Genomic DNA, 24,253 nt, shown 5'->3' on the forward strand with positions numbered 1-24,253 from the left:
AGTGAAGTGTCTGAAAGTGTAGGTGCTCATGTAGGTGCAGCAGCTATCAAAGCAAAGCAATACCCATTACACACCTAACATTTGATGATACATGAACATACTGCGTAAGCAAGTATGTAAGAGAACAAATCCCCTGCAACTCATCATCCAATTGAGTTTTAACCAGTGTCATCTTATTTAGAGCTGCAATGATCTGATATTAATATTTGTATCGGTCCCAGTATTGAAAAAAATTCTGGATCGGGTATCTGTGACAATGCACCTGATCTATAAGGACAGATCTTTTCAGTCTAATTATATGTTTTGTGCCCATACATGCTTTATTATTTATTTTTACATTATATTTATATTTCCTAATTGCACTTTCTGAACCATTTGAAAGAAGGTTTGTTGCAGTTTAGTGTTTACATGTTTGACCATGGTAGTCTACTTGTAGTTTTTATCAGTTTCTGTTTCTTTATTGTTTTTGTTGTTTTGCACTGATTGCTCTACTCCTAATTGCACTGATTGAATAGATTAATGTTTGGTTGTTTTATCATGTTTGACCAAGATTCTGCCATTTATTATGTATTTATTTATTTATAGCCAAGTATTTGAGTGTACTGTACTGGATCAGAATTATCAAATACATTTGTAATTCAGTACATTTATGTCTGTGATTTGGTTTTTTGTTTAAAAAAAGAAAAGTTTGAAGTCAATTCAGCTATTTTTTTGTATCGGTATTGATATCGATATCAGAAGTGAGAAAACTGGAGCGGTGCATCCCTAATCTTATTGAACATACAGACATCCCAGATACACAGGATCAAAGAGGAGATTGAATTTCACTCCACAGAAACCTAAACCTGCAGAAACATCTCTAAAACTTGTTTCCTGGTTTCATTTCCTGTCTCTTTGCTGCGGGATTTCTTTTATCAGCAGGTGTGATATTGTATGAATAATCTCATTTTCCCACAGCATTTTTTTTTTTTTTACTTTTTTCCCCCTGCTTTCATAATGACAATTCTACCACATGTCTGAGGTTGATGAACACCCTCACTCCTTTAAACATCACAGACAAAAAAAACATCCGTTTTGGAGCCGAGGGAAATGAGACATCCACCTGGAAATTGCCTGGAATTTTGTTCATTTCGCTTACGCTTTAGTCCGTCTCATTTCGGATATTATTGCTCCCATCTGTGCTGAACAATCAGAAAGGGAACCCTTTTGAGTGGCTGCATTAGATGGCCTTTCATTTTCCCGGGGCCTGCGGTCGTAATGACATAATGTCGAGCACAAGCCTCTGCAGGCTCCCGGCTTTATCGCTGAAGGATTCATGCTCAAGCAGGCTCCGCTGCTCCCGATGTGTAAAATACCAAATCCTATTATTTCTGCGGCTAAATAACGCCAGTCCCAAAGGCGTCTGGGATGGGAGAGGGGTGAGCGGGGGGGGATGTTTTAATGAGAGCGCCGATTCCTGACACTCGGCTGCATCTTCTCCTGTGCATTTCCTTAAACTGCCAAGTGAGAGCCCCATTAATAATTCAGCTCATTAAAGTGTGTAATTAATCTAGAGCTGTGTAACAGGAAGAGACTGGGGCACTTGGTGAAGGAGGGATGTGGGGGGTAAAAAGAGAAACATTGGGCTAAGAGACAGCACACCCGCTGTGATGGAAGCAGTTTCACAGCACACTACCAGTCTTCTTGCATCATTTATCTGCAGTGAAAAAGCCACATATAGGCCCCACCAATGCTGCTCCATCATAACCCCCAACCCCCGTGAGATCTTCTGCCAGTTCAGCGAGGGTGCAACGCAGGGTCTCACTACAGCCAGAGAAGTAGTGGAGAGATACGATCCTGAGAGGAATAGTGTTAGTTAGTGATGAAATCTGAAAGTTTGTCCCCATGAAAGAAAAAACATGGAGGGCAGGCAGACATTCATTCATGTTTCACTTCTCGTATTGGGAGTTTGACATGTTTTTTTCATATCCTCACAATCACTGGAAACTTCTAAACTTGGGAGTGTGTAGTAGGCAGTTAGTACCAAAAGAAGCACAGATTAAGGGACGATTCATAACGTTGAAAGAGAGAATAGTTCAGTTCAAGTCAGTTCAGCTCATTTTGGCTACGTTCACATAGCAAGTCTAGATGCTTAATTCCCATTTTTTTCCACAGCAGTGGCTTTTTATAGAGCATCAACAGCAACTTCTGTACAGACGTCTGTTTGAATGTGAAGTCAGAAGCAGGAGTGGTGGGATTCTGATGTGATGCGCTTTACTGACACAGACTTCTTTATAATTTTCATACTTAGAAGTTTCAGCCATTGTTCATATCAGATATGTATCTGATTTAGTTCCACATAAAAATCTGATTTTCTTTGGTTGAAAAGATCCTTCAGACTGCTGTGAAAAAGTCAGATATAGATTATGTTTAGTCAAAACAAAGAGGATTTTGGTTGCATTTTCCTGCTGTGTCAATGTATCTTTATTCAGCTCAGGTCTTGCAGCGCTCTAAAAATAAGTACGTTTACATACAGAAAAATGTTGTCAATTCAATTATTTTGGAAGATTCAAAGTCAGTTACATGCAGAGCTGGGTAGTAACTAATTACATTTACTCTGTTATATTTACTTGAGTAACGTTTTGGGGAAAAATTGATTCTAGGAATAACTTTACTACACTGTATTTTTTTCTTTTACATGAGTATTGTTACTGTGAAGCATCTCTACTCTTACTTGAGTAAAATTTCTAGATATTCTAGCCACTGGGAGTAACTTTAGTAAATGAAGAACAAATATATTGTAACCAAGAATGTACCTGATACAGACATAGCTACAGTTTATGTTGAAGTGAGACCTCTTGTTTGAACACCAGCTTTGTTGATCTGATCGTAGTTTCTATCTGCTGAGATGTGAAGGTAAGAAACATACAGAGGACTATACATTGTCACAGGAAGTGCTTTACCCTGATCTAACATACATATACATTACTTACAGTGTATGTTTATTAAACTTTATATTAAAGAGAATGTATTTGGAAAAGTGTTTCTTCTGCCTTCATTTGCATTCTATTTATACAAAATGAACAAAATAACGTGTAGTTTACTTTTTTAAATTATTTGGTGCATTTTAAGTGTATTGATTTATTTATTTGGGGAATCTGTTTCTGCTTTTATTTTTTATTATGTCAGTTTTTGGTCCTCCATCGTTTCCATCTTTCAGTGCCTGAGCTAAACACAGTTAGCGGGTCTCCTGCTGGTTGGTATGAAGCTACAGCTTCCTGGTTGGCTCATGTCGGAGGTGAAACCCCGACCAGGCAGCCGAGGCGCTGCCAGTGGTTTTGCTCTCAGGTGTTCCAGGTAGTCTCCATAAGCAGCTCCACTCACCGTGAGCCCGCCTGCTGCTATTCAGGAGCCCTCAGCTGCTCCAGATGTGGCTTAATTTACTGCGACTTGGCTAATCATAGTGATTAAGGATTAATTACTGCTAATCACTTTTACATAAACTGGTTGGCAGCAGCAGAGCGGTGAGAGAGGAAAAAAAATGCCACACACACCAGTCATTCAGTCAGTTAGTCGCAATAGGACGAAAGCTAAAAGCTGTCAGGCTTTCCAGTTTCTCTGGGCCTGTTCCCCAGCAGTTCCTCTCCCTGGAGCTCACCAGTCAGAGGCGTTTAATCTCTAATAGCTGCCCACAACCAGGCTGAATGCTGAGTGGATCGTGTGGAGCTCGGTCCAGACTCTCCGGTTCTAGATCCAGTCGTGTTCAGCGGTTTTCCTCGCTAACCCAAGAGACATCAACAACATTCAGCGCAGCGGTGGCAGCTGGTTAGGCTGATCAGATACTGCTGGGTTGCTCGACTCCGCTGCTACATGAGATAAGAATACGAAGGAGCACAACCACCGTGACTTCCATTAACACAGACTGACAAGGGAATCACAGGGACCATCAGGGGGTCTGGGAGGAGGCTGACAACACAGCCCCCTGCCCCTTCTGCTAGAACCCAGGGTGGCAGCATGGTCACCTTCCCTCCTTGGCCTGGTTTCACACTGTGACATGCTCGTCTGCTCTCCTGAAGGAATGGCTTTAATAAGATAGAGCAGAACAAGGCGACTGTTAATGACATGGCAGGCCCAGTCAACACAGCGCCTGAGGCTGTGGACGGCCTCAGTCTGGTGCACGCTGCTGGACGCTCATGTGGGACACACAGGACACTTGGTTGGGTGTTCTTCAACTGCTACCCATCCCTAATGTGTGCCCAAACGGTGAACGTTGGATTGTCCCAAATGGAAATAATGCTGTGTTATGATTTTTCAAAGTCTCAATGATGACGTGAGTCTGGTACTTGGAATAAAAAGATATGAAAATTTTCTGAGTGCCTGCCCTGTCAGAAGCCCAGGGAAAAGTCTGCTAAAGTCTGGTCTGACTACTGTGCATAGTATTTTAAAGGGCCCAGTTCTGATGACATCCATTGTTAGGTACGTGTGTGAGATGAGACGGTCCCCTCTGCTGGTGACAAAGCAGAGTGGTCACACACAGGATGAGGGAGTAACAGAGCTCCTTAATGTGAAGGCTGTCAGCCCGCCTCTCCTTGGTTTTCACCTTCTGAAGAGCACAAAGCCTTATCGCTTTAATTGACTCCTTAACTTTTTGCTAATTTCCCCTTTAGTGCAGTAGCTGCCATCTACCATTTGATATGTCATTTTCCATTAGCTTTTGGATGACTGACAGTAAGTGGCTGTATAGATCAGGATGTTACATAAAAAAGCAGATTTATTTTTAACAATGTTGAAGAAGCTCAGTTTGCACTTAAAACCCCTTCTGTTGATCTCTGCTATTTTTCATTAGTATTAGAACACAGCACATGGCTGCCTTTGTTTTAGAAGTTGTGCATATCTAATTATAAAGGAGTGAATGTATGATATAATGTTCCGGCTGCTGACAGGAGCTGAAAAAGTTGAATCTTTACAAAGATAAACAGAGGGGACTTAAGGAAAGCAGGATTTAATAGTTTGATGCCTGTCATCTTCCTCCTGGTGTATGTTGGTTCTCTTTCCATCCCGCTACACTTGCGACTGTATAATGAATTATGCCGATGTTGAATTAGCATGTAGCTGTCGCTTCAACTCGGGTGCTCGCCTCGTGACAGGACCACCGTAGCACAGACCCGCGTGGAGAGAGAGGGCTTCCTCTGTGATTTATTAACCGCTGAAGCCACAATGAAGTGTGCCCACTAAAGCACCGGTGCAAACAAATAGGGCCGCGGCTGTCACTACGCTGTCACTGTAAATTCAAGCCGACAGGCCGACCACTGCCCGACCAGAAAGGGTTAATTATGCAAAAGCACTTGGCTCTCGCCAAACAAGCGTGTGGTTTTAATGATGAACCACTTAAGGCAAAAACTACTCCAATTTTAATTCTGAAATACGATGGACCATACTTTGATTTTTATTATTAATAAGTTGAATTTAAGGACTTATTTGTGGTCAGTTTCTGAGCTCTGACTTGCCAATACCCCTTTTAGCCAATTCCAGTTTCTCTTTAAGAATTATACACACCAACATTGAAATATTATATATATATATATATATATATATATATATATATATATATATATATATATATATATATATATATATATATATATATATATATATATATATATATATATATATGTATAAGTATATACATATACTGTATATATATACTGTATATATCATTATACAGTTGCAAGTGTATATATATATATATATATATATATATATATATATATATATATATATATATATATATATATATATATATATATATATATATATATATATATATACATATATATAAGAAAACTCAATCACTGGAATTCAGATAAAAACAAAATTAATTAAATATTTCAGTTTTATAATATCTATCAGTTCATTATTTTGTTCAAAATAAATAACTATGTCTACATTAATATTGTACAGAAAGAAATCCAATTTATGTTGAGTTGTTCAGTCATTTAGTGATGCTAGCAAAGGTGATGTCACACTGTACGTGAGAGAGGGCAGCTGTTGTTACACAGTTCTGCAGTTAAATGGAGATATTATGTAAAATGGACTTTTTTGAGTTATACATTATGTATTCCCTCATCAAAAACATACCGAATCCTTGGATCTCCTGCAGCCAGTCTTAAAGAGACAAACACCAATTTCAAGGTGTGAAATTATGATGTCAAATTTCTTCCAAGTTATTCTTGATATGTAAACATTTTTACAACAACTAAAGGTAACATACCAAGTTACTTGATTATTCTATATAATGGCACTGTATGCTTGTAAAATACAAAATACTGTCCCTTTAAATGGCATTTCTGTTTAATTACATAGCAAAGACAATATTAGAGAGTTTACATTTTAACTCTGAAGCTTCTTATATCTCTTTGTGGATTCCAGGAAGAGGCAAGAGATCCTTAAGTTTATGAGGTTTAAAACAAGATTGCCAACATTTCCTAATTTTTCATGTTCAAAAGGACAAAGCAGAGTGACTTTGCTGTAATATCTTAAGCTTTCTGTTATCTGCTGACATCTAACAAGCTGCAGGCTGAATGAAGGTCAACATGCCTCTGTGGAAAATGTATTCTTATAATTTCCTTCATTTCCAAACACCTCCCTGATGCCATGCTTCATTTTCTTTAAGAATGCACAACATATTGCCATTAACATCGGGATCGGCCGATGTTATGTAACACATTGCATGGGTTTAGTGTTTATTTCCATCTTGCTGCTGTTGGTGTTTCAGGAGGGGAGGGGTCAGCCATGTGGTATTTGTTTGGTCATGTGACGGTGATAGTGATGCAGTTCAGAACTGTTGGCTGTTTAACAGAGAGCAGAGAAGGAATGTCGGCAGTGAAGTTGTTTGCTTTATGTTGTCAAAAGTTTAGAATATCAGAAAATATTGGCAAATATTGGTAATCGGCCAAAACAGCAATGTTATTGTCAGATATCAGTTTTCACATTGGTGGATTCTTAATTTTATAGTTCTGAATTTCACTGATACAAAAGGCAACGTAAAGGCTGCTATTAAAGGTAAAAGCCTAAAATATTCCACTAATGACAACACTTCACAGGCTCAGTTATTCTGCATGAGAGGAAGATGAAAGCCATGCTGCTGAAATGTTTTTTCCCATATAAAAGGCCGACTGCAGAAAATCTACACTAATGCTATTAGAAGCTAATGGTGTCTAATCAGGTTTAAAAATGGTAACGTGCCAGATGCTATTTAAATTATTTTTTTTAACGTTGATTTGTTGGAAATAAACAACTTTTGGCAAGCATTTTATTGCCAAATAATGCTAATGTCTTTTTGACGATGGTGTTAATATCCTGATTAGGCACCTTTAATCTGTAGCATGCCTGAGCAGAAGCCCCCCCACACGCAACGCTCTCTCGCTGACTTTGGGGAGTGGAGGTGGTGTAGTCCACAAGTTCTGGAAATGTCCAGTCAAGGATTTGCTGATCAGTCTAAATTTGATGTCTCCTAACTGCCTTCAAGTGTCCGATTGTCCCTGTTCTGCTACTCATAAAGTATTTAATTTAATTTAATTAATATTACATTCCAGTATGCGGGTGCAGAACTGATGGGTCTGCTCCTTTCTGAGTCCGAGGTCTTAATGTATTATAGTCCATCTCTCAAACTGTGACAGAGTAGCCCTAACGTCATTAATTAAACATCAGGTTTTCTCCCAATCAGCCCATCATTGTGACAGGCTTCCATGCCAACGCTCCTTGTCAACATGCCTTGCAAATCTAGAAGGGGATTACATATGGTAATGGTTTTTGACAAGCTGCCATTTGCCTCTGTTAATCTGATAGGGGAAGCTATCTGGACTGTGGAGCATGGTGGTCCGTAACTGTGCCAGTCTGATATTGTTATGCCATAAAAAAATAAAGAAAACATTTCTGAATATGCGAGCTGTGTCCTGGAAGGAATCTTAATCCTCCTGTCAAGCTTTGATACAAACCCCAAATATTGTCACTGACTAAGAAATGTATTTTTAGACCTGGATCTTTCTTCCATTTGCTGTCAATTTGAATGTTTTTTCATATTTATCAACTGCTGATGTGTATGGCAGCATGATGTGACAATCTGTAATGGATTTGTGTCCTTCCTGAAGAACACCCAATTCTCTAACCCCTCTTTTCTTTTGCCATGGAATTTTCTCCAAGAGTTGATTTTTTTTTTTTTTTTTTGTCAAAAGAAAAAAAATCAAGGGGCCCAGATTCCTGCTTAGTGAAGGAGCTTTGAATGGGAGTCGTTTCTAGCTGGTCCACAAAAATGCCACAATCTATTACATTTACACTTTGAGGTGAATGAAACTGGTAACAAAATCTATCATACAAAGAAAACAGCAAATCAACATGTCAAAAAAAAATTACAGATTTTAAGTTGCTATAAAAACTCTGCTCTATAATATGATTAAACTGATATGGAGTCAGTCATTCCTTCATATCACAGCACAATGTTGATTCAGTACTAAAGTTGAGTTCATGATGAACAGATTCAAGATTCTAGATTGTCTCTAAATAACAATTACCAAGCTGTCAATTTTGATAATTAAATTGACTAGCTAGCAGGACAAACTAAACCTGCTAACAACAGAAAAGATGCTCCATCTTCTCTTATCAAGCCCATGTCACCAACAAATGCATCAGGTTGATCATTTGTTTGTTTTTTTCCTCTGTTTTCTTTTTCTCACATTTTTAGTGGGCCACTAAACCTGTTTTGGATGCCATCTGTCTGCTCTATTTTTCTCGCTAATGGAAATTATTGGTGTCAATTATTCCCATCATACTGTTGGAACATTCATGTACCTAAAATTAAGGGCTAAAAATGTCTTAAATTCCTAAAAGTAAGTTGACCTTTAACATGTTAATCACAGATCCTAAATTTTGCCTTGACATAACTATTTAATCTGAGATTTTCCATGCATCGTTTGTTTTTCGCATGACTTTTCTGTCAGGCAGAAGATTGAGTCGCACACAAACATCTTTGTCGCGTTCTGTAACTCAAACGATAACTCACTTCTAACATACCCTTGTTAGCTAGCTATCTAGCTAGAGTTTTTCATGCAATTTTACCGCCAGTTGGCTGGATGAAGTTTGTACATTTCTTTGAGATATAGATCTTAAATTTTATTCATGATCTTAAAAATGTCTTAAGTTTGAGTTGGTAAAACCTGCAAAAACGGTCCTGCTTCAACTGATGTGTATTTGCTCGGATTAATATTTTAATACCCACACCCATCTTCATATGAAGCCACAAGCCAATCTTCTGGAATGACTAATATATAGGGAGCAAAGAATCTTACATGTGTGCTCACTGAAAACAAGCAATGAAGGTGGTGGGATTTAAGCAGCCTTCTCTCCACCCAAATAGGGATGTAAATCATCCACAAGCGTGATATTCCAAGCTTACCCTAGCAGAGCAAAAGCCCCCCTCCCACATCCTTACCCACCCATCCTTCAGCTGTGTGGAAATGAAATAAATATTCCCAGATAAACGATGGTGGTTGAGATGGTTAAATATCCACCTCTCCAAAAGCCAATTGCCCCGAGCTTTTATTAAAGATCGATTTGATTTGGGGAAAAGGCCAGATGTTGCGAGGTTAAGCAAATGTCACGTTCTCCCATTCCGGTTTATATTTTCCTGCCTTCTCCGTTGCTGACATTTCGTCTGTACCCAGAGCACTGAAAGCACCCGGCCTCCTCCTTTGCCGCGTCCCACCACAATTGTGCGTTTTTTTGCCACGTTATTGGTCAATTCGTCAATGACCACAACCGCCGCCGAACTCCTGCGGTTTGTGTTTTGTATAAACGTATGAAATAAAGCAAAGCGGTGCGTCCCTGTGAGGATTACCTGTCAACAACAGGAGGATGGAGTAGATCGGCTGACTACAAGCCATTCAGGAAGTGGCATTCGTTGACTGAGAAGGAGGTGGAGAGGTGGGGGGTTCGGGCTCAAACCGCCACACTGAGATAATTGTTTATCCCTGGGAGAAGCTTTGCTGTTTTGTCTGCGGGTGGCTAAGTAAGTTGAGCAGCAGTCTTCGCCGGCCCAGACCCAAGGCTCGGAAACATTAGGATGAATCAATTAGGCCGCCATTAGCCAATAAAGTGGCCCTCACTGAGTCGTGTAATTACGACCCACAGCAAAGCCAAGTTTACGCAGGCACATTATCCCCTTTTTTCTCCTTCTTCTATTCATTTGTTTGAGGGCAATCCTTGCATTGTTGTAATTATGTGCTTTGGTTTCCACACAGAATAAATAAATCATTTGCTCCCATCAGTTCTGAGCACTGTTCAGCCTGTGGTTTGGAAGAAAAAAAAAAACAAAGCCACTTTTTTTCTATGTTCAATTAGAAATGAACTCATAAATCTAAAGTCAGCCCTCTCTGAGAGAGAGCTGGTGGGAAGAGCTGATGTTCTAGGCAGGCAACTACTTAGCTTGTTCCCAGCTCTGAGGACGCTGTGTAAGTGTGACAATGTGCTGTCAATGAGGGATGACAGTACACAGCCAACATGGCGTAATGCATTGTTCCTTCCTGGGTCCCTCCTGACAGATGCTCTCCAAGACAGCTGGATCAGCAGCGAGAGCGGCGCCGGGATCTGGGCCTGCCTGCGTCTGATGTGAGGCTGATTAGCAAGGCTAAGATACACATGTCAACAAGCCAAGTCTGGGGATGGCATCAGAGTTTGCGCTCATTGTCAATTTAAGAGCTCGTCATGTGCTTAATTCGAGCATAATGCACCAGATGGAGTAAGCGGCGCTGCTGAATCCAGTCGTTTGTTTCCCGTTTTTTCCATGACCTTTTCTTATTTAGCCAGGGAGGGGGAAAAAACAGTGCTGGATAGTTTCTCTCTGTCTCCCTTCCAAGACGTCTCCTAAGAAATGACCTTCTCTGCAACAGGCGCTCCTGGAAGACTGATGTGGAGGAGCTTCAAGCCAAGTCAAATAAACACTCGGCGAATGTTAAGCAGGAAACTTGGCAGGCATGAAGAGAATTGCTTTTGTGGACACTGAGGATTTTTGCATTCGCTTTTCATTCCACAGCCTAAATAGTTTATGAGTGTGTTGGAAAGAAAAGTCAAGCCTTGAATTTTCAACTATATTAGTCTTTAAATGTTCTTCCTGCGTTTCATACCCTGAGGTTAGTCTTTATTTAAAGATAATCTTTGTATTAGCAACCCTACTGCCTTGATCATACCATGGCAAGTATTTTACATGATTTTCTAAGTAAAGATTCATCCACTCGTTGTCCACAGACAGAATCAGGTTAATTTTCCATTGATGAGATCTAATATTAACAAAAAAAAAGATTATTTTTATTTTTAAATCAGATGAAACGGTTAAGTAGGTTTGCTTAGATCAAGGTTCCTACACTTATTTTATTATAACATTCCATACTTTTCTAGATTAATATATTTGTACACTTTTTTTAGCATTCTGGGCATTTGATTACAAAGCCTGAAACTGCTTGAAGAAAAGTCCGGTCTTATGATCTGTGGATTCTGGAAACAACAAGGCCGCATAATGCTGAAACTTTTCTGACTGCTTCAGTAAATAATGGAGTATTTTTGACTGAGTGCAAATTGTCCAAAACCAAGTTTGGGAACTTTGAACAGTTAAAAATCTTGAATGTAGTCATTTTTATATCCCTGTGATCTTAATGTGACAACACTCAGGAGGAGTGCGGCAAATGATGCTCACACAGCACCAGCGTGAAGGATGTCCTGTCAGACCTTCAGTTCACAGAACCACACACAAAACATTTTTCTAAATGTTGCACCATGCAAAGAGTTAAAAGCTCATGGGCTCCAAATGACCTGTCTCTTAAGAGTGTGGGAGGATTAAATAAGGATACCTCGATTTACCTGCCCCAATTTTCTTGAATTTGGATGATTGGCAATTGACTGATTCTTACATGAGAAACTGATCTTATGTACCTCTGCAAAGGTCTGAAAATCAGCTATTGTCCCATGTTGCTTTGGCGTTAGAGAGAGCTGACTGACAGACCACACACCAGGTCACGTCTGCACAGGTTAACCACCTCATCAGTCTTTTTAAAGATCAGAAATCGGCCAGAAAACTCTAATTGGTTCACCGCTGGTGTGGTTCAACCTAGTGTAAATTTAAAGCGGTTGTGTAGTGGTCCATTTTTGACATGTTCATTCAGTCGGTTAGTGATTAAAAACTAAAAATACTAAAAGTGAACATGTTAAAAGGAAGAAACGATTGATTTAATGAAAACACATCAAACAAATAGAAATCCATGTGCTCTGTTTTTCTCCAGACATTTTCAGAAAGCGTAGGAAGGAACCCTGCTGGAGACCAACATGGAGATAATCTTGGAGTTCCTTCAGGTTTTGTTGGATTCAAAATGCCTACCTTTGTTGAAAAACCTGTTTGCATTGTAATGTTTCAACAAATATATGAATATACCAGCAGTGGGGATTGCTAAACTGGATCTGGTGGCCAGTGTAGAAAAGCTGTTGGTCTTCACATCCACGCCGTTGTTTTCCTGCTGGACGGATTGGCTGACAGCAGCTTGTTTTCCTTCGTTCCCTGGTTTTAACAGCCACTTCACACGGGTGTTTATGAGGCGGTAACTTTAGGAGATGGTGGCCCCTGTGCTTGTGAGCAGTCAGGAGCGGGGGGGGGGGGGGGGGGGGGGGGGGGCTGACGGATGTTAACCGAAGCAGACAGGCAGGTTTAGAGTTTCTGACGGAGCGGGTCTGATCGAGTCACAACGGGGCTGAGAAGGTGCCTGAGTTTTTCCCCCTCTGAGCCTGGATAGATTACTGGTGAGGTGACGGAGTCTGGATAATGAGACAGTATGTTTTTACACTCTGATATCCCAACAGACCCCCGGCTCCCCACCTCTGTCCTTCATCCTCCTCCTCTTCCAGCTCTCCTCCTTCTCCCAATCTACCCCCTGCTGAGCCGCTGACCTCTTCTGCTTGCCCTGGCAGAAAAGGGGTGGGGTGAAAAGGGGTTATTTTCCGCCCCCCCACCCCAGTACAGTAGGCCTTGTTCTCATTCTGAAGATATCCCCCAAACCGTCTCAGGTAGCCAACCCGGTAATCACACCAAGCTCTCCCATTTTCTCTGAATTAATAAAGTGTTCCCCACGAAAAAGTCCTACTCTGGGTTGATGCTGGGATGCGTTAGGAACCGGCGGCCCCGTTGCCGAGCGGAACGCTTTAGAGGAGCCTCTTATTGAAATGGACGGCTTCAGGATGTCTGAGCCAGGCATCGATTTCACCTCAGAAAATGGAAGGTGGGATTTAAACGTCCGACATGGCAAGAGAGACCTCTAGTGGATAGCCATTTATTTACCCATCTGACTTCCCAAACTGAACACACACACACACACACTCCTTGCTTCACTACATCACATCAGATCATGCTGCTTAATATGAAATATGCTAGCGATCCCCTGTCACGTCGTGTTTTACTCTAAACGGGTCGGCTCATGTGCAGGAATCGTTACAATCCCTTTAGACAAACAGCTTCTACCAGAGCTGACATGATGACACAGAAGACAATTAAAAGGGAATGTTGATGGAGAATGGATCCCAAAATACTAAATCATCCTGGATTATTTTGTTATTGTCCCATTTATCTTCGGCTCATCTTTCTAATTCATCTCTTGGTAAAAAAACAACTTTTTCTAAAGCCTAATTCTCAGTATATTTGTAGCCAAAAGTGTTGTTTACACAAACTGAAATGATTGTTTTAATTTTGTCTTTATGTAGTTTAGTACATTCATAGACTACAGAAGTTTAGTTCAGGATTCCAAAGAAATCCCTATATGGAGAGTGAACACTGCCAAATGACAACAAATATTCATATTTCATATTATGTACATTTTTGTAAAGTCATTTATACATTTGTAGTGAAAATACTGACCCAGAGTCATAACAAACTCGGAAGAAGTTATTGTAATTTGGCACTCTTCACTCTCCATAGTTGACCAATCATTTCATTGTCTTAACGTTAGGAAGAGTGGAGAGTGTTCTCCATCCATTATTTACTAGACCCGTTGCAATAAGTCAGTTAATCACGTGATATGTTAAAACAATCTCAATAATTTCCATTTGTATGATTTATTGTTGTTTTCTTTTCTTTCTTTCTACCAACAACTGGATGATAAAAGTCTTCCGGCTGGTGCTTTTGTCTCAACTGGCCCTTTTTGTAATGACAATTTTGAATTTACACTTTTAATATAATTCATTTGTTTTGCTGTTTTCTTTATTTATTTTGCATATTTAAAATGTGTTCTAGTTCCAGTGTTTATGTTCATTGGAATTTAAAGTTTATTGATCTTTGAGAATGTGTCCTAGCATTCCTATGCTATTTCCTTTATATTATTCAAAAATGGTCTCAAAGCAACAATAACATTGTTGATCGCGATAACGTCTATGACAATTTATCATCCAGCAAAATTAGGTGTCATGTCAGGCCTATTACTTACCTAGTGATGAAGGACTCAGTTTATACTGGAGCTACTTCCTTCTCCCTCTGCTTGAGATTACCTTTCCCTGGATGGTAAACCCATGCTTGTGTGTCAGGCGTGCAGCAGTTCTACGTCACTGACAGCTTGTAACTGCATCACCCCAGCCGCAGGTGTGACCTTTTAAGATTGACCTCTGACCTCCTCTTGTCACCACAGTGCTCAGCATCCGCGGCGCCCAGGAGGAGGAGCCTCCGGACCCCCAGCTCATGCGCCTGGACAACATGCTGCTGGCGGAGGGCGTGTCAGGGCCGGAGAAAGGCGGGGGCTCGGCAGCGGCGGCAGCAGCGGCCGCCGCCTCGGGAGGGGTGGGGGCCGATAACTCAGCCGAGCACTCGGACTACAGGGCCAAGCTGACCCAGATCAGACAGATCTACCACACAGAGCTGGAGAAGTATGAACAGGTGAGGAACCAGCAGAACCAGCTGCACGTCTTGTTATACGTAGATGTTAAAGGGCAGTATTGTTTAAAAGCAACGTTTTTTTAGCTTTACATCATGTTGTAATGTTACTCCCTCATCAAAAACAACAAAAAACAATAAATTCAAATTCATGCATGTTTGGGAAATCCTTTAATCTCCCATGGCAATCTGTCAGCTGTGCAAAACTTATAGTTGGACCTAGCGCCGAAGCTGTAGTTTACAAATTTTTGAGCTTCACAGAACTCCCCTACTTAACCCCTTCAAACTAGCCATCAGCAATTAGCAAACACCTGGTGGAACAGCACGTTAGCTGAGCTCAGTATATAAGCTACATCTCAGTGCAACGTTGGTAAAAACGTTGTTAAAGGGTTAATAGAAGAGCCATGTTGTGCTGACTTCCTGAAAGAAAGTTGAGGAGGAATGGCCCAAACTGACCGCATTATTGATAAAAACAACAGAGGATTTGGTAAAATGTCAAGAAGTAAGTTATTATTGAAGAACAAAATATAAAAGTTTGTCAAAATACCATGTGGAGGATTCAGTAAACAGGTGAAGGAAGGTTCTATAGGAAGATGGGACCTAAATGCAATTTTTGGGGTCAAATGCAAAAAGATCTGCTTGGTGGAAAACTAAAAGTTGTGTTCCTCACAGCATTCACATCATGCTTTGGGGATTCTTTTCCGCAACATAGATGAGGAAGTTGGATATGGTAGGATGAATCTTACTGACAATCCTTCACACAGCATTAAAATACCACCCACATTAGATTTTTGTAATGTTTTTGATCTTTTTTAACCCAAAAATCCTCTGATCTGTGCCACTTCCTCAAGTGTAAAAAATGTAATACGATTGTTTTTCAGAGTGTCTGCAGTCAGAACTGTGATGTCTCATTTAATCAGAATGAAGCTGAATGAAACAACATGCCACACTTTTCAGATTTTGATTTTAAAACACATTTTTAAAATTTCCTTTCAGTTCAAACTTCTGAAAATAATCAGATTCTCTGAATCTGATTAAAAGGACTTTACAACAGATGCACACACCACTTTTCAGCTTCATATTTGTAAAACATTTTGAAAACCATCTATCATTTTCTACTAACTTCAGAAATCTACAATAATTTGACATCTCAATAAAAACCCATCTACATCTGTATATGTGAAAATATGAAAGAAGGTCAAACTGTTCATGGATCTTTCAGGCCATTTTCTAATCTATCTAGTCGGTTCAAACCATCATGAAGTCAGCAGGATATTTTTGGGTTCTAAGCCTGAAACATCAGAAAGAATCTAAATCAGTTCAGCGCTGATATGAATTGAATCGCTCTTTTCTATTCGTTTATTCTTTGTGGAATAAAGTGACAAGCCTCACACACTCACTGTGTTTTCTTTAATGTACAGTACATCAGCTGTCAGGGAGGAATTCACTTCTGATGCCTCCCATCCCAGATTAGTCCATCATATGCAGCGCGTTGTGTCGCTGTGTGCATTCCTCTCGTCGCCTTTACATCCGCCGCATCCGCAACAACAGCGTCGCTTTTGGCGCAGATAGACAGACACAGACAGAGCCTGACATGGCTAAATCCAGGGAGGGATGAGGATGAGAAGCAGAAAGAAAGAAGAGGAGACAGTGAGAGTGAAATATCGCAACACATTCACGCCCGGCGTCCCACTGGAGACCCAACCAAACGCTGACTCCCAGGGTTAGCCGCGCCGTTAAAGTGTGTGTCTGAGAGCGAGCAGCTGTCACCGGTTCCTCCCAATCACAATTTCTGTTAAATATGAAACATATAAGTGCTTATCTCCCATCCGGGGACTTTGGGAACCCTCCACCTCATATATACAGGCTGCACTTCTCTGCGCAACAGATGTGGCAGAGCCTTGTTGATAAATTGAGGTTCTCTCCATCTGCAGCTGTGTGTGAGAGGGCGGAGGCTGGCTGCTCTCTGACTGACCACTGCTGCCTTCTCCACAGGCCTGTAACGAGTTCACCACCCACGTCATGAACCTGCTGCGGGAGCAGTCGCGCACGCGGCCCATTTCACCCAAAGAGATCGAGCGCATGGTGAGCATCATCCACCGCAAGTTCAGCTCCATCCAGATGCAGCTCAAGCAGAGCACGTGCGAAGCCGTCATGATCCTGCGCTCCCGCTTCCTCGACGCCAGGTGTGTGTGTGTGTTTTCTATCTGTGTGCACATTTGTGTTGTTCTGTGCTCTACACAGGCCTTAAATTCATGTGTCTTAAATTGAGACCTTAAAATGTCTTATATTCAGTAGAAATTCAGGTTATGTGTAGTATTCAGTTCAAGCAACATCTTGAATATTGAACATCTTTCTGCTGCAAAATAAGGTTTTTATAAGGTTTTTCTTTGTGTTTTAGTGTCTCATTTGTGAGTTGTCTGAAGTTTTAAATCTTTTTCTTTTGGATAAAGCAAACACAAACTTGTGTGTAAGAAGCCAGAGCAAAACAGTTCAAACATGGGCTTTCCATTTCTACTCTAAGGCATAAACATTACAGAATTTTTAATATAATTTTTAATTTATCATTTTTAATATAAAAAAGATAAGAAACTAAAGGAGGAAAGAGGGAAAAAAAGAAAACATTCAAACTATTTGGGCTATTTAAACTATTTCTTTTTCTCAGGGTAATATTCCCATCTGACCGTTAGTCTGTTAGTCTGAATGGTAACTAAAGGGTCGTTTTCATGAACAGTCCCATCTCCACCTGAAGATATCACACAACTAACACAATTGATTTTCAACCAGTTTTCTGTGACTGCATATAAAATCCCAAGTGTATTTGCAAATTTGTTGCAAGGGAATGCAATATGCTTGCAAGGTAACACAAAAGAAAAAAATATATGTATAATCTAATATTCTGTGTAATTTAGATTTTCTGTTGGGTAACAGGTTGAGTCTCACACAGACATCTTCATTGCGTTCAATTGCTCGAGACTGTCGAAGCTACCGCTAACTAGCTGCTAACTGTTCTAGCCAACTAGCTTTTTGCGTTTGTCATGGATAAGTGTAAATTTATCACTGCTGGACGATATTCATCTTTGCCACTCACTCACTTCTGTTGCTAACCCATACAATGCTACACTCATTCTGTGCAACAAAGCGCAGCACCACAATGATATACAATATGGAACTTTCCTTTATACATTTCTGTTGTGAAACAGGCCTTACATTATATCCATAATGGTCTTAAAGAGTCTTAAATTTGAGTTGGTGAAACCTGCAGAAACCCTGTCGGCATAACAACAGCACAAATACGCCTATGAAGAACTTACATACGAAGCTATGTGTTGTGTTCCGTAGTTTTTCTTTGCTGCCTACCACACAAGGCGGCTGGTTTGCATGTTTGGATGCCGTTTGCCGTTTAGAACGCCCTGCAAACTCGGCCAATAAGTGCTCCCCGTGTGCTCAGCAACACTAACAGTTTCCCAGTTTTAATGTAATCGCTTGTTCTCTTTGATGCGTGTTTTGGATTTGCATAAATTTCTCCAAGGATAAATCCCACTCAAAGCCAGGGTTGGAGGCATAACATTTAAATGAGGCTTGTGCGCCCGTATAAAGCTTCCCTATCTATTCTCTTGCAAATGAACGTGACGGTGCCGCCGCCGCAGCAGCAGCAAAGAGGGGAATAGGATGGGAAAAGAGCAAAAGCTTTTACTGGTTGAGAGGCACTAGCATGTTCTGCACCTCTGATTAATCTACTGGCTGCTGGAGCCCATGCTGTGCACATTTACATATTTTTCTTGCGAGCTGTTGGAGCGGGGGACACAGGTTTTAGCACAAATCTCCTCAGCCACCCGGCACATGCAAAGAGGTTTTGAAGAGTTCCCTTTCAGCTTATGTAAAGCCATGGTGGGATGTGGCGCCGGCAGACGTGACCTGATAGGTGCAGAAGATGGAGGGGTCAGCCAGCTCTAAAGCTCCGCTCCGCTCCGTCTGCTTAAAGGTGTGCTGGCAGATAAATATGTTAGTGTTCATGTCGGATCAGTCCAGCCTGCGTCTCTGCTGTCAAACAGCGTGACTTCCTGGAGTCCTGCTTCCAACATGCTTCCAACAAAGCTGGGTTTCATTTACTGAGGTATTATTATCAATTATACCTCAGCTTTCCATAAAAAATCTTATTTAAAGAAGAGCCTATGAAATGTAGCAGCAAAATCCTGAAATCTGATCTGACGATCTGATTCTGAAAGAGTTTTGATTTTAACCTGAAAACAGTAGCAGTTAAAACAGGCAAGTTGCAATCTGAATGTTTATGCTTAAATATATATTATTGAATCCAATTATTGTGCTTTATTTATTGGTATAAATATATTATTCAATAAATCTGGGGCAGAGAGACGCATGTGCTTTATTTTTAGAACAATGTTTGATATATTTCTTCTAAAAAGACTGTAGTAAATATTTAGAATTTTTTTAAAACTTTTTTTCTTAACACAATAAATTATAAAATGAACCACAAAATATCTTGATAAAATTTTAAGTCCATATTACCCATCCCTTCTTTTCTGTATGATAAACTAAAGCAGTCAGCCGATAAGTCTGCCCCAGTCTAATTTATTTTTGGAGATTGGTGATTGGCTGACACATGTGAAACCAATCTTATCTCTGCAAAGGTCTGAAAATCAGCCACCCTCCCCAGGTCAGATCTGCACATGCGTGGTAAACAATAGGCAACCCACTGTTTGTAACTTAGTAATTTAGTGTCTGTATTTAGTGACTTTTCAGACAAAAAAAATTGGAACTGGTAGGTCAGAGTTTTCAAAGAATGATAATCAGCCCAAAAAAACCTGCGATCGCTTCACCGCTAAAGTATGATGAGGCTCCTTTTGAAAATGACAACCTTTAAATATGTAGACAAATTTCTGTATTAAAAATGTTTATTATTGGTCTGATGTAGTACTGTAATTTTAAATATCATGTTTTCATTAGCTGGAAGCAGAAAATCATCATAATTACCAAAAGTGAAGGCTTGTATGCATCATTTTGAGTGGAATTAATCTATGTAATCTGTCTCACTTATTGAATTAAGTTCCTGATGTGAAGCCGTCAGTATGGCAACAGAATCAAGGTTAAAGTGTCAGACTGATTGAAATGGTTTGGTGGGACATCGAGATAGTTGTGCGGAAATGAGTGTTTCCAAACAACGCGACTAACAGTCAGACGTGTTAAAGGAGAGTTTTTCCTCTCCACTGTCACTACGTGGATGCTCAGTGTGAGGGAATGCTGCGGATCTGAACTTGGTGGGTCAGATCAGAGTTCACACTGGTGCTGTCCAACGCGCTGAGACCGACCTGTTGCTCTCCTTGCAGGCGGAAAAGACGAAACTTCAACAAGCAGGCGACGGAGATCCTGAACGAGTATTTCTACTCACACCTCAGCAACCCCTACCCCAGCGAGGAGGCCAAAGAGGAGCTGGCTAAGAAGTGTGCCATCACAGTGGCCCAGGTACGAGCAGATCAGTGTCACCCCTCACCCCCCCGCTGTGGGACAAGGACCGTTTTAACTGAAGATGCTGTCAGCGTCCGGACCACTGACCTAATACAAGGTTCACAGGCTGTTATGGATACAGATGGCTCTTCTGTTCTTCTAGCTGTTCTATTCATTAAAACAGATATGGTGTAAATATGCCTTATCATCATTTTTACAGTTTTTAAAAAACCTGTATAAGCTCATTCTGAGGTATGACATGCTTGCTGTAGTAGAAACGCAAACTACATATCAAAATGCCCTCATGAGTTTTAGATTGAAGTTTTATCCTTAGTCAGTCCCTGCAGAAAGTTGAGATTGCAAATATTAATACAAATCCACTCATCATTTTTTGTAAAATTTTCACTGGTCATTGCTACTTTCCTGCATCCTGACCAATCATCTTAATATTTTCTGAAATTCCTTCTTTTATGACCAATCACTGCAACTCACAGGAATTTTGACCAATCCCCTTCGTACCATTCTAATTTAACTTCCTGTGCCACGTCATCTCTTGAAAGCAGAACCTGCAAGATGAAAACATGTCTGATGCTAAACATTAAGGTAACATTAGTAATTTTTTATTAAAACCATTTCAATAGAATCTGTAACATTTGCTGTTTACTGTGTAAACAGTTCTTGTTAACTTGAATGATTAATTCTTCTTTAGCACTTTCTGTGCATTAAAGGCCATTCAAGCTGATAACTGAAACTGAAATATCCAGAAGGTCCTTGAAAATGTTGCTTCCACTTTAAATATTAAATATTATTTAAATATTACTATCTTGAAATTCTGTGTTTGTTTTTTTGGGAATGCGATGTGCAGCAATTTCAACATTTTATAAATGTAAATTGTAAAAATGTGCAGCGTTGACTGCAACTTTTTGAAAAAGATGCCGGAAAATCAGTAATTTTAAACCACAACAGTCAAAAAAACACACCACAACATCTTGGAACTAATTGCTCAGTGCACTATAACTCAGAGATTGGGAATCTGAACCACCCTCATCTAGAGAGAGGTGCTAACAATGGAGTTACAGCCAAAATCACACCTTGCTAAAATATCACATCCCTACACTTTATCATGTTTTGTCTCACCTAACTGTGATGTACAAATAAAAGAAAACAATATTTTCAAACTTAAATCAGTAAACTTTTATTTATACCAAGTCAACTTTCTTGCCAAACAGAAAATTTGACATAAACACACAATAAATATGAATATAACATGTTTAAAAGTGACTCATTGTGCAATACTTTAAAATAATAAAAACAACAAAATAAAACTTGTTTTAGTTTCCAAGTTTAGTATATATATATATATATATATATATATATATATATATATATATATATATATATATATATATATATATATATATATATATATATATATATATATATATATATATATATATACATATATATACAGGTATATACTTTTTTTTGGCCAGGCAGTGTATATACATATATATATATATACAGTACAGACCAAAAGTTTGGACACACCTTCTAATTCAATGGGTTTTCTTTATTTTCATGACTATTTATAAGGCAAGAAATCCCACTTATTAACCTGACAGGGCAGGTTGACCTATGAAGTGAAAACCATATCAGGTGACGACCTCTTGAAGCTCATCAAGAAAATGCAGAGTGTGTGCAAAGCAGTAATCACAGCAAAAGGTTGCTACTTTGAAGAAACTAGAATATAAGGGCTATTTTCAGTTGTTTTACACTTTTTTGTTTAGTGCATATTTCCACATGTGTTATTCATAGTTTTGATGCCTTCAGTGTGAATCTACAATGTCAATAGTCATGAAAATAAAGGAAACTCATTGAATTAAAAGGTGTGTCCAAACTTTTGGTCTGTACTGTATATACAGTATATATACAGGTATATATACACACTGACTTCACCACTGCTTCTCTGTTTCAGTTACAATCCCACAATCCTTTGCTTCATTAGCATCCTTGTCCATCCTTGTCACATGACCAAACGTCTCCCGTCCCCCTTCTGAAACAAACCGCAACAAGATGGAAACAAATATTGGTTGCTAATATTGCTCCAGTTTGATTATGTTTTAAAAAATGACTATCATCTAATATTTATTTGTGTTGATATATTTGGCATCCTTAAATAAAATATGTTGGCATGTTTGATTGGAACATGAATTAACATGAAAATGTTGAAGGGAGACGAATACCTTCACAAGGCATTGTGACTGAACTTCTTCTTGAATGAAGCAATAACTGATTCTTTCTTGCACTATGAGGATGTGATAGTAGTTACAAGATCACCTGCAGGAATCCTAGAAACATTACAGCTCCACAGTCCAACGTCTGGTTGAGAGAATCACATGGGATTTAGGATGAGTCTTTTATTAGGAGCTAAAGTAGCTGCTCCATTCTTCAGATCCAGTCATGACTGCACAATTCCAACTAAAATTCCACATAAATAGCCACTAGCTATGCAAGGCAGCATTAGCTTTTTCTAAAGCTGATTAATCTAAGACAGAAACCTGAGCTTAAATAGTGAATATTTAATACTTGTATGAATCCAGTCCCATGTTGACCTACTGTAACTGTTATAGGAACTCATCACATGACTAAAGACATCTGAAAAGTTTGTGGCATTACACAATTGTGAAGTATTTAAAAATCCTGTTCATGTTTTTTTGTGTTGTTGTTTGTTTCATCTCTGCACTTCAGCATCTCCACTTGTTTCAATCCTGTGAGAATTGATAATAAGGAAAACAATGACAACGCCAAGGTAAACAGCAGTTTGTGTTGTGAATCCATCATGTGGGAATGGATTGTTTTCTCAGTTGCTTTCATTAATTTCTACCAAATGATCTAAGGATGCAGCTGGGCTCGACGGTGGAAGCTGCTCGGTAGCTCGGTGATTTGTGGAGTTTCAGTTTCTTGGCTATAACAAAGGAGAATGTTTACCTACTCTGTCTATTAGAAACTTTGGAGGATTGATTTGGTTTTCATTTTAATGTTGTTTATCATTAGGGCTGGGATTACCCCCCTGGCTTCATCTGGGAGTCCATTAGCCGTAATGGGTGTTAGCGGAAGTTGACTGATTGGTGCTTGCGTGACTTCTGATGATAGCTGCAGTCATGGTGACATAATGAGACTGTTATTGGCAATCATTCCATTCTGGCACTAATGCAGATTCACAGCACCAGTCTCTGCAGCCCGCACTCCTGACAGTGGCTCTCTGCAGTGTTCCACATGCCATTAAAGGCCATTCAAGCTAAACACTATTCTTTAAAGAGGCTCTGTGTGGCTACATATCTGGAGAAGTAAACTTTCTTTTCTTTTTTTTTCTCGTTCCTGTCTGCTCAGGTTTCCAACTGGTTTGGGAATAAAAGAATCAGATACAAGAAAAACATTGGTAAGTTCCAAGAAGAAGCCAACATGTATGCTGCAAGAACTGCCGTGAATGCGGCTAATGCATCCTCACATGGAAGCCAAGCAAATTCACCCTCCACTCCAAACTCTGCAGGTGAGACAGGAAGTCCCTGGCTCTGCTGGGGTTAGACATATACTTCCTCTCTGTCCATCAGTGTAACACATTTAAGGCTTTTATTAGTGCTGATGCTGTAACACTCCTTTGTAAAGGACTAAATAGGCTGCTATTCTACATAAATTATGCCCATCACATAATTATGCACTGTTATTTCCATAAATAGACTCAATGTTTATACTCAGCAAGTATTATTAGTGCATACATTTGCTTAGTATGGCTCTGAGAAATGTGGAAAAGAGCTGTTAGAGTTTGATCAAGCTGAGCTCTCATGCAGTCTCCATTTC

At 39.7% G+C, this 24,253-nt stretch overlaps 1 protein-coding gene across 3 annotated transcripts in view; it reads left to right on the top strand.

Moving 5' to 3' along the window:
- Nucleotides 1–24,253, top strand: part of LOC102217435 (pre-B-cell leukemia transcription factor 1) — a 79,335-nt gene that overhangs the window by 40,339 nt on the left and 14,743 nt on the right. For 2 of the 3 annotated variants that reach the window (XM_023339443.1, XM_023339446.1), the window contains exons 3-6: nt 14,688–14,932; nt 16,925–17,115; nt 20,278–20,413; nt 23,786–23,945. In XM_023339443.1, coding sequence (XP_023195211.1) covers nt 14,688–14,932; nt 16,925–17,115; nt 20,278–20,413; nt 23,786–23,945 — 732 coding nt within the window. The remainder of the gene's footprint in view (nt 1–14,687; nt 14,933–16,924; nt 17,116–20,277; nt 20,414–23,785; nt 23,946–24,253) is intronic. The other variant, XM_023339445.1, reaches the window with a different exon arrangement.

Source organism: Xiphophorus maculatus, chromosome 9, assembly GCF_002775205.1.
Source record: "Xiphophorus maculatus strain JP 163 A chromosome 9, X_maculatus-5.0-male, whole genome shotgun sequence".
In the NCBI taxonomy this organism is placed as follows: domain Eukaryota; kingdom Metazoa; phylum Chordata; class Actinopteri; order Cyprinodontiformes; family Poeciliidae; genus Xiphophorus; species Xiphophorus maculatus.